General features: G+C 36.3%; 1 protein-coding gene across 2 annotated transcripts; it reads right to left on the bottom strand.

Annotated features, from left to right (window-relative positions):
• Nucleotides 1–4,402: 4,402 nt before the first annotated feature.
• Nucleotides 4,403–7,414, bottom strand: LOC126620645 (protein SRC2 homolog). 2 transcript variants are annotated; one of them, XM_050288858.1, is made up of 7 exons: nt 7,151–7,414; nt 6,880–6,984; nt 6,627–6,753; nt 6,434–6,505; nt 5,241–5,289; nt 4,829–5,144; nt 4,403–4,727 (listed from the first exon to the last, which is right to left on the bottom strand). In XM_050288858.1, exons 1-7 carry the CDS (start codon nt 7,191–7,193, stop codon nt 4,690–4,692), a joined length of 750 nt encoding a protein of 249 aa, XP_050144815.1. In that variant the 5' UTR covers nt 7,194–7,414; the 3' UTR covers nt 4,403–4,689. The 2 variants fall into 2 exon arrangements, with proteins under 2 accessions (XP_050144815.1, XP_050144816.1); XM_050288859.1 differs by having other exon boundaries at nt 5,241–5,286.
• Between the last annotated feature and the right edge of the window lie 2,579 nt (nt 7,415–9,993).

Here is a 9,993-nt window from a genome sequence, read left to right as displayed (position 1 = left end):
AAACCAATTTATTTTGTATCGAGAGAAGGAAACCAAAAAATCTTAGTGTACAAGTAGATAAATGATGAATTTTGTTTCCCCTCTATCTAAAATTTTGAAGTCCTTTATATAAATCATGTGATGTTTTTTCTTATTTACTAACCTTGTCAATATGCGATTAAAAAATAATCATATTTTTTAGTCTTTAATTGATATGTATAAGCAATGAATGAGCAGAAAGTTAAAGATAATTAGAATTATGGGTCATGAGCACAAAGTTAAAGATAATTAGAATTCTGGATCCCACCACCTATCTTTGTTCTTTCTAAACCTTAACGCTATCTCTTTCACTTCCTTCATGGGTAGCAGCAACCATGCCTCTCAACATAGAACCTCTCATCATTCACATTTTAAACCCCTAAACTTGTGGAACTAATGAAATTTCTTTCGTAATTTTTTTACTTTCATGAGTTGGGTAAATTTGGCATCAAAATCCTTCTCCAATTCTACCTCTTTGTCTCGATAAAGTTGCAATGAGGCCTCCGCTTCATTGCAACTTTATTGTCTTCATGAGCTATTAGATATTCTGCTCTGCCACAAATTATTTTTGTGAGGCATAGTTTGCAATTTTCTCTGAACTACATCCATATGTATTGATTGAGAGGCATGGCTTATGGCCGTTGCTTAGGCGGAAGTTAGAGTCGACAAAAGGGTTGAGGAATAACATAGATAGGTGTTGGGGACTAGATTTCTAATTTATTGTTTTATTAATTATTTGTATTTTCAAGGGGTTATATGTGGTCCATAAAATTATGTATTTTCATAGCTTTAACTGTGTGGTAATTGGGAAAGACATGAAGTAAATAGCAAATGGGAAATGTGCCTATTCCTCCCAAACAAAAATTGGTAAGAAAAAAAGGGGCAGTGGGTTTCAAACCTAAAACCTTTGGGTCAACGGTGGGCAATGAAAACCACCCTTTCCAGTTAACTTTATTGATGGTTTAATCAAATTTTAGAATTTGTAGTCTTATAAAAACAAATGAATATTCCCCGCTAATAATTTTTGTGCCTGAATTTTTTGAGGCCCTAGACGGTTACCCAGCTAGCACTAGGCCAGGGCTGGCCCTACAAGCACATGCAAATGTCGCTGTTAAAGTGGGGGCAGATGTAGACATCGAAATTTCGGTGAAGTAAATGTTCACCAACACATTAAAGTTTTGACATGTGAGGACTTACGTGGCATACTCCATGTGTCTCAAAAATCGTACACATGGATGTGACTCATCAAAATCAAACAAGTTATCAAGAAGTACACGTGTCAACACTTGGCGGAAAGGAATTATTTGATTTGATTTTAATTAAATAAAATATTAATTGATGGAGTCAAATCACAAACCAAGTTGCAAATCAAGTCCTGGTTCTTTCATCAATCAATCAAGCCACAATCAAGACTAAATCCATCCGTAGGCAAAGCTTGGAGAGACTATAAATAAGAGGCTCCAATACAAAGAAAGCCAAACGTTAAGGCTTTCAAATTCCCAAGCTCCCAAATTTCCAAATACTTAGAAGGCTTATAAAACTCTCTGCGTTCTTCGCCAAACCCTTGAAGAATCATCAAGCACCATCATATGTGCCGATTCTTTTATAGCCACAAGCCAAAATCTTGTGGCATGTGTTCATTCAAGATCAAGTCATCACAGCCCTAGGATCAACAATCCTACATATAAAGTTTGCAACCCCGAAGATCAAATAAGAGGATTAACATTTTTTATCAAAGACTGTAAACCTTAATTTTTCATTAATACAAATACAATTACTTTGTACACATATTCTTACTTGATTTGTCGCAGGAATTTCCGTTTACAATTCCTCTATGATGCCTAGGTCTTCAACCATCCTTATCTTTATTTTGTGTCCAAATTTTTTATTTATTTATTTTTGCCAGAGTGGTAGAGCTCTCAGATCCACATAATTTTTACCATACAATGACTATTATGCCTATAATCATCCTCAAGACTTTTAGGCTACAAACCAATATGGACTATCTCATGACAAGACAAAGTGGGCCTTGCAAAATCCATGTGAATAGTCACATCATCCACCCATCGCTCAATTGATAGGGCAATTGGTTTGAATTGCCTTTGCCCCGAAAAAAGTGGTCCACCGATGCAAAATTGGGGAGGCAATTGGGCCTAGGCTTGCGCCTGTGTGTTTTGCTCGCTGACATCAGCGCAGAGCTTGGGTTCCACCCAGATGACGTTGTATTAATTAAAAGGCCCCCCACACAGATGCAACTGATTTAATTATGCTCATTTGTCGTTACTACCATTCTTGCCCATCGTCATCTATTATGCCTTATATCGTTTACTATTAATTTCTAGCATAGTTAATTACTCTAATTATTATTTAGGATTAAGTACCTAACCCTCCTCCCAACCTTTTAGTGTCATTCTAAATTGGTCTCAACTTTTTTAAACATTTCAAACAAGTACCCAACCTATTAAAAATGTTACATCCGTTAATCCCCAATTTATTTTTCCGTTAATGTACATGCGACAACAATTGATCCCACTTATTAGCTTATATGGACACTAAAATAATAATAAAAATAACATTAAAAAAAACATGAAGATGAAAAATAAATATAAATAAACAAATTCACAAAAAAAAGTGGAAAACAAAATAAAGATGGGAAATAATAAGCCACCACCACCTCCAAGCTCAAACTACGGTCACCGAAACCCCATCCCAACCTTTATATTCAAAACCCACCAACCACATCATGACAGCTCGTACTAACCTCCATGACCTTCTTCTTGATGTTGGTGGCTTGAGTCGTAGGGTGGAGTCAATGGTTATGCGTTGGGTTTGGAGGTGATGACTTGATGGGGTGGTGGTGACCGTTAGTATGTGGTAACCATGCTTCCATGACCTTCTATTGATTTTGGAGATAAAGTAAGCTTAGGTAATTTAACAGAAATTTAATAGGAGCTTAATAGATGTGACATTTTCAATAGGTTAGGTACCTTTTTGAAATGTTTAAAAAGATTGAGACCAATTTAGAATGACACTAAAAGGTTAGGAGATTTTAGGTACTTAATCCTAGTATTTACTATTATTAATTATGCTTGTTTGTAATATTATACTTTGTTTTGTATTTAAAATTAAATTATCGAAATTAAATATGAAGTTTTATTTTTTAAGAACAAACTTGCTAATTACACATTTACAAGGCATAAAACATATAAAAAATATAGGTTTTTTTAGCCAAAATGGTCCCTAAGATTTTCATATTCTCCTCACTTTGGTCCTGAGATTTGAAACCAATAGAAGTGGCCTCTGAGATTTTTCATCATCAATCATTTGGGTTTTTTCCGGAAAAAAACCTTCATTAAATAAGAATAAAATGATAAAAATACCCTCATTTTTTTGTCAAATCATTTTGGCCTATTGTTTGTTAAATTAAGGTTATTTTTGTCATTTTGATATTTATTTAACATAATTTTTCATGAAATAACCAAAATGATTGATAGTGGACAATGTCAAAGACCACTTCTATTGATTTCAAATCTCAAGGACCAAAATAAGAAGTTATGCAAATCTCAGGAACCATTTTGGCTAAAAAGCCAAAAATATATTTGTGAATAGTAATCGCCCTTGTCCTTCTGCTTTCCAAACCGGTAGACTTACACAAAGACAATTACTTTTTAGAGTGAACAGTAAAAGTACCTCCATTGCAATTGCCCTTGCCCTCCTAAAACTGGTGGAGATGCTCTTATGTTCGAAATAAATTTCATCATCGCCCTTCATAATGGACTACTTTATAACACTATTGATTTTTACTTATGAAAGCATTCATACGATCGAGTGGGATAGATCATCAGTGCACGGACAAGCAATAATGCTGCTCCTCGTACCGTCAAGGTGAGAAAAAAATCAAAACAGGTCGATTTTATTCCGTTGCCTTTAGCTTTAGGGTTCAGGGAGAAGTTATAGTATACGACCTGAACGGATGCATATACAAGACCTAAATCATTATAAGTCATATATATCGATTCTAGACAGAAGTTTGAAAACGACGGATATATACAACGTGAATCACATGCTGGTCGCATGATCAGTTATTGTGAGAGGCGCGTTGCCTAGAACTGGAGATTTACTCGAGGAACACTTTTTTTGCTTCATTGTAGATTGAAACTCCTTGAAAGTGACAGCAATTCTGCAGAACGAAATTTTATTCTGTTGGCTCCAAGGTATAGCAATAGACTGCATTCGACCTGCGCCGATTATAAAGCATTCTTGTTTTGCCTTTCAGATGAAAATTCAGATTACCAATTCCCTTCATAACTTCAGGATTTCGAGCAAGTTTTTGCGACCTATCCACCAACATATACAAATGATTCGAACAAGTTCAAATCTAGAATAAAACAACACGTAACTGCCGCGTGAATTAAGGAAAAAGGCCAAAGAATAACAGAATCATCTAGGTTCGCAAAATTCTGGTTCAGAAACTCCCAGTTTTATAAACAGTGGGGAGAAAGAATGCGCACATTTGAAATTTGGAACATCCGTCTATGCTGTAAGACAACTACCAAACTAAGAGTATTAGACTATACACAATTAGTACCACCACATCTAATCAATCGCATCTTCATTTGGGGTCTCGGTGAGATCTCTCTCTTTTTCCAGTACAACTGGAGGAGCTCTATCTTAGTACGGTGATGGAGGATAAAGTCCAGGAAAAGGATCTGATTGAAAAGTGTACAACAGAAAATTAGTATTTGATGAATCATATTAGCAGCCAGAAGTAAGACACAGAAAAGGAAATAAAAACGAAGAAGGAACTTACTTGGAGGATAGGGTGAGGATTGTGGGGGTGGGGGATATGTTGAAGTTGGTGGGTATGGTGCGAGAGGATAGGAAGATGGAGTATGGCCATACGCCGCTGGATTGGGACCATATGGAGATGGTGGATACCCTGCTGAATTAGGCAAGTATGAAGGATAGGGAGATGGAGCTGGGTAGCCTGCTGGCACTGGTGGGTAAGGTCCAGGCGCTGGTGGTGCATAATGACCTGCAGGTGGGGGGGCTGAATATAGATGAGCTTGTGATGCATGTGGTGCTCCATATGGTGCTGCAGACGGAGCATAGCTTGATGTCGGTTTCTGCAGTAACCCAAACACAGTAAGGACAGATAATTAACATGACTATACAAGACTGTTCAAAAGTCACCGGTTATATTGAGAGAGGGTGCAATTTACATTGGTCTTCGAATAATGCATTATGAGCCGCACTTCTCCTGCATATCTACTATGAAAAAGAGTTTGTGTCAGAAGTCAAACAATTTCAAAACACAGCAGAATACATCTAAGTATAGGACGATTTGTTTAATGAACCTTCTAGATGCAAAAACCAATTCCGTGCTTTTGTAAGAAAGGAAAATCAAAACTGGTACTCAAAAAGGATGAAATGTACTGCAAGATATTCTATCAAATTCCCAGCCCTTTTCTCTTCTTTAGCCCAAATTGTAAATTACTACTCTACTTAATACGAGGGATATATTGCACAGTTTTTAACCCCATATCCTAGCCTACCCCTCCTAAGGGGTCTCTCAATACACCAGACAAGGAAGGAAAATTAATTCCCTCCTTTTTTTGTTCGCCCTTTTATTTTACAGAATCTAAAAAATAAGATGGTGAATGATTGCACAGCCCGTGTTTGAGCTGTCCGAGAATTGATAGATGGAACACAAAACCACGTGAAAGTAATTTGAGTGAATGTTGAGTGGAGACTTCACGAACAGATGACACAGAAATAGCATCGTCAATTAGGGACATCAATCTACTTGGGGCATGTCTCATTTAGGCCACTATCAGCTCCCTAATGTTGCAGCATAAACACGAGTGCTTACACATAATTCACGCAATGTTTGCTCCTAAAACAAACTCATGGACTTGCATGATCTAGTCATAATCCAACAATGAACAGCTGTTTCTTCGCCTAATGTAATGCAAACCCAAAATTAATCTATCTCATCATGAAAAATAAATATGAAGGACCAAATCAAGGGATGTAATATTGGTTAAGTTATCTACAGCTTCAGATACATGGTTAACACGAACAATCCAGTTGGGAAGAAAAAGGAAATTCATGCATGAAGATCATTGACTTGAGCATGCATAGTACACACAACCACCTCCTTTTCGGATAATTTGAATTAATTAGAGATGGAACAAGGTGCAACAACAATTTGCTAACAGAAACATAGGAGTTTGGATATGTTAAGAATTCTGGAAAATGAACATCCAACTAGAGCGGCAGGCTTAAAATAAAGTCATGTTTTAAAAATAACACCTATATGCAACCTGATTAGTATGCCTTACAATCCAACCACTCACATTATAGTAGCATTAGAACAAATAAAAAGCAATGAGATCAAAGTTATTGGAGTTACCGGCCATGTTTAGTCTGAAGCGGCCATGCGCTGTCGTCATAATCCTGAGTAAGAACCTTCTGAAGTTGAACCCTAAAAGTCATGACACACCAAATAACCCAAATCAGCAAACTCAAAAATTCAGAATAACCAAAATGGTCTCAAAGAAAGCCAAAATCGAGATGTTGACGTATATGGGTTGAGAATTTCATACTTTCCCCCGCCAATGAAGTCGTCCGATGTGACAGTGTTGCTGTTCCAGACCATAACATTGATTTCCCTAAGACCTTCAACCAGTGGAAACACGAACTTCTCTTGGAATGTGGGATGTTTACCGCCGTCTATACCAATAATTACAACATGGATATGAGTACAAAATTAGATCCAAATCTCCAGATTGCAAGAACAACAAAAATTGAAATTTAGGCCAACTTAACCAAGCAAACAGGGCTTAAATCCGAAATTACCTGTGCATGTTCTGGTGCGGTGCTTGGTGTTAGCATATTCAAGACAGACATATGGGTCCTGCCGTGAAATCCATTCCGTATCTCTCAATTTGTTACAACCAATAACTGCAGCACCAACAGATAATCAAAACCCACATAAAAAAAACTCAGAATTTTGAATAACAAAAACAGAAACAGAAGATAAAGAAGAAGATTTTGATGGGCTTTCTTGAATTTTTCTAAAAAATTGTGTATTTTGGCACAAAAAAATAATGGGAAATCGAAACCATACCAGTGACTTCAAGAAGCTGGCCTTGAATTCCAGAAATCGACATGGAGGAACAGTCGGGAGGAAACGATGAGTAGCAAGGTGCAGACGAATAGGAAAGATGAAAGTTGAAATCTTGGCATGTATCTCGTTCTAACAGCTCTCGTCCTTTTTTATACAACCCCTAATCCGCGTACTTTATTTGTTGAATTTTTATTACTTTTTATTAAAATGGTAAGCACCGTTCTTGGTTGCCTAAATTAATAGACACGGTTAATGGTGGTTCCAGGAGGTTTCTGTAGTGTTTCGTTTTCCGGTTTCTGTGACTACGAGGAAGGGAACAAGAGACGGCGCCGTAAATGGATGATATCTCAGTTTCACACGCGACGGAAAGCGCGTGGAATTAGCAAGACTTAAATAGATTTTGTTCCAAACCAATCGGGATTAAGTCTCAGTTTTTCACGATTGGTTTTCCTTGCATGGCTAATTCCTTCTACTTAGGAATTTAGGATATAGGACAAAGGAACTTATTATCATTATGGGTGATTGCTCGTTTTCATGAGGACAAGGTTTATATTTGAGACTTAGTCCCGAAGAATTTTTTGTAGGCGTAGAGTTGTTCCGGTCGCGTGGCATTGCAAAGGGACAAAAGAGCATGTCTAATAATAAAATGACAACGTGTTTAGATAAATACAAGTTCATTCTCAAATTTGAACACATATTAGTTCATAATAGAATTACTTTAGCAAAAACAACCCAACTGAAATTTTCCTTTACGTCATCAACTGAACATGGAAAATATGAACAATGGTTGTTGAAGAAGGTCTCTAGGTCAATCTCACGGGTAATAATTGTTGAACGAAGAAAAAATAGATGAAAAACACAAATGCAATATTCTTATTTCTTTGAGCAACACACGACAACGAAATTTTAGTCGCATTTAGGACATTCGTTTCTTAGCTAAAAGTTTCTAGGTGATCCTAGAGATTAAATTTTTAGACTATTTTTTATAGGCTACATGATGTGGCGATTGATGGTTGGACTACTCCTCAACCGCCATATCATGTAATCTATAAAAGATGGTCTAAAATTTTGATCTGTCTAACATTTTCAAAGTTTAAGTACTATATTTTTTGCACACATGTTTCTAATGGACTGCTGATGCTATTACAAACTTGAGTCATTATTGATGAAGTTAGTATCTTGTTTTTACGCATAAAAATATCGTGTAGTATTTAATTTATTGACTTTTCTAACAAAAAAAACAATACCAAGTGATTTTTTATCTTTCTTATTGTTATTGTATCGTTGTACAAATTTAAAGAAATCAACACCAAAATTTTTATTTATTTGTTTTCTTCAAATTGCTACTTAATCTCAATTTGCCGATATATTATAATTTTCAAGCTATTCCCACTCATTTCGCACACTGAGTTATGCCACTTGACTTGGTTATTGTCTTGTCTCCTTTGAGAAAGACTTAGATGGATAAGCACCATCACGTAGCGTTTTGATTAATTAATGTATTGATACGTGTAAAAAAAAAATTTACATAATAATATATTATTAAACTGAAACGATACGGTCACAGAACTTGTTGCATATAAATTGTTTTCCACCCCTTCCCATTTAGGTAAAAACAAAAAATACTTGTTTAGGTTAGGTTGGGCCCCACTTCGCATCCACTTGGAATTGACTCAGCAATATAAAGGGGGATATAAGAATCTGTTTGGACCCGATTTTACATCATTGGCCCAAGCGATCGAGGCCGTTGAGTGGGCATGATTCTCGACTGCCAGTTGAGAAGGTGGAGATAATTTGATTATTAAAGGATAATATTATAATTATCTTTTAATATGAATTATCTCGGTATTTTCTTAAACCAGATAAATAGAATGCGATTCATATCCTGAATAAGCAGTACAATTTGGATTGATTTGGGATGCCTGACAGCACTTGGAAGTAAAATGAATTTAAAATTCGTTTGATCAGAATGATTATGGCTATTGTGGATGAGGTGAGGATGAGATAGGAGACCTAAGGGGATGTTGTCAGATGAAGTAAATTGATGATGGACATGGCATGTATGCCGTGTTAAAAGCTATCAGCCATATATATATATATATATATATATATATATAATTGACGACATTAGGTCTGCCAACACATTGGAAAGGTGCAAACTTTGTTATATATATATATATATATATATATATATATATATATATATATGAATAATTGACGACATTAGGTTTGCCAACACATTGGAAAGGTGCAAACTTTGTTTTGTGTATATATATATATATATATATATATATATATTGGGTGGTTGATTAGATGGACGTTACCCAAGTATGCAGATTATCTTGGATTCGATGAGATAAGATGAGTTTTAATAGTTTGGGAGTCTTTTTCAGCTTATCCACCAGTGCGTATTCATCACTATAAATACAGAGTCGCAGGCAACGTTCAAGGACCTCCAATTCAACACACAACTGCCCTGCGCAAATTCTCTCAACAACTGAGATTTTTTTTATTTTCTTTTTTCGCTGACACATCTTCCGTTGGCATCAACAGCACTGTGAAAGCAACCGGTGATATCTTAAGTCGGCATAGATAGCTCTGTCACCGTAGAATCAGCCGATCTCGCAGCATCTTCCGTTGGCATCAACAACACTGCGGCGAGGACGGTTGATTACCTATCCAAGTCTCGGTCGAGAAGGATTTCTGAATCCTTATTGGTCGAGGTTATCTCATCAGCCTTCTCGGTGAAGTGAGGTGTTACAAGTTATTACATTCAGCACATTGAAAGCCGAATTTGATATTGAACTTTGTAAGAATAGTAGCCTTGTCTTCAGGTTTGAGAA

The sequence above is a fragment of the Malus sylvestris genome, chromosome 5 (assembly GCF_916048215.2).
Source record: "Malus sylvestris chromosome 5, drMalSylv7.2, whole genome shotgun sequence".
NCBI classification, from domain to species: Eukaryota; Viridiplantae; Streptophyta; class Magnoliopsida; order Rosales; family Rosaceae; genus Malus; species Malus sylvestris.
The sequence above is the reverse complement of the archived record's forward strand: the minus strand, read 5'-3'. Positions and strand labels throughout refer to the sequence as shown.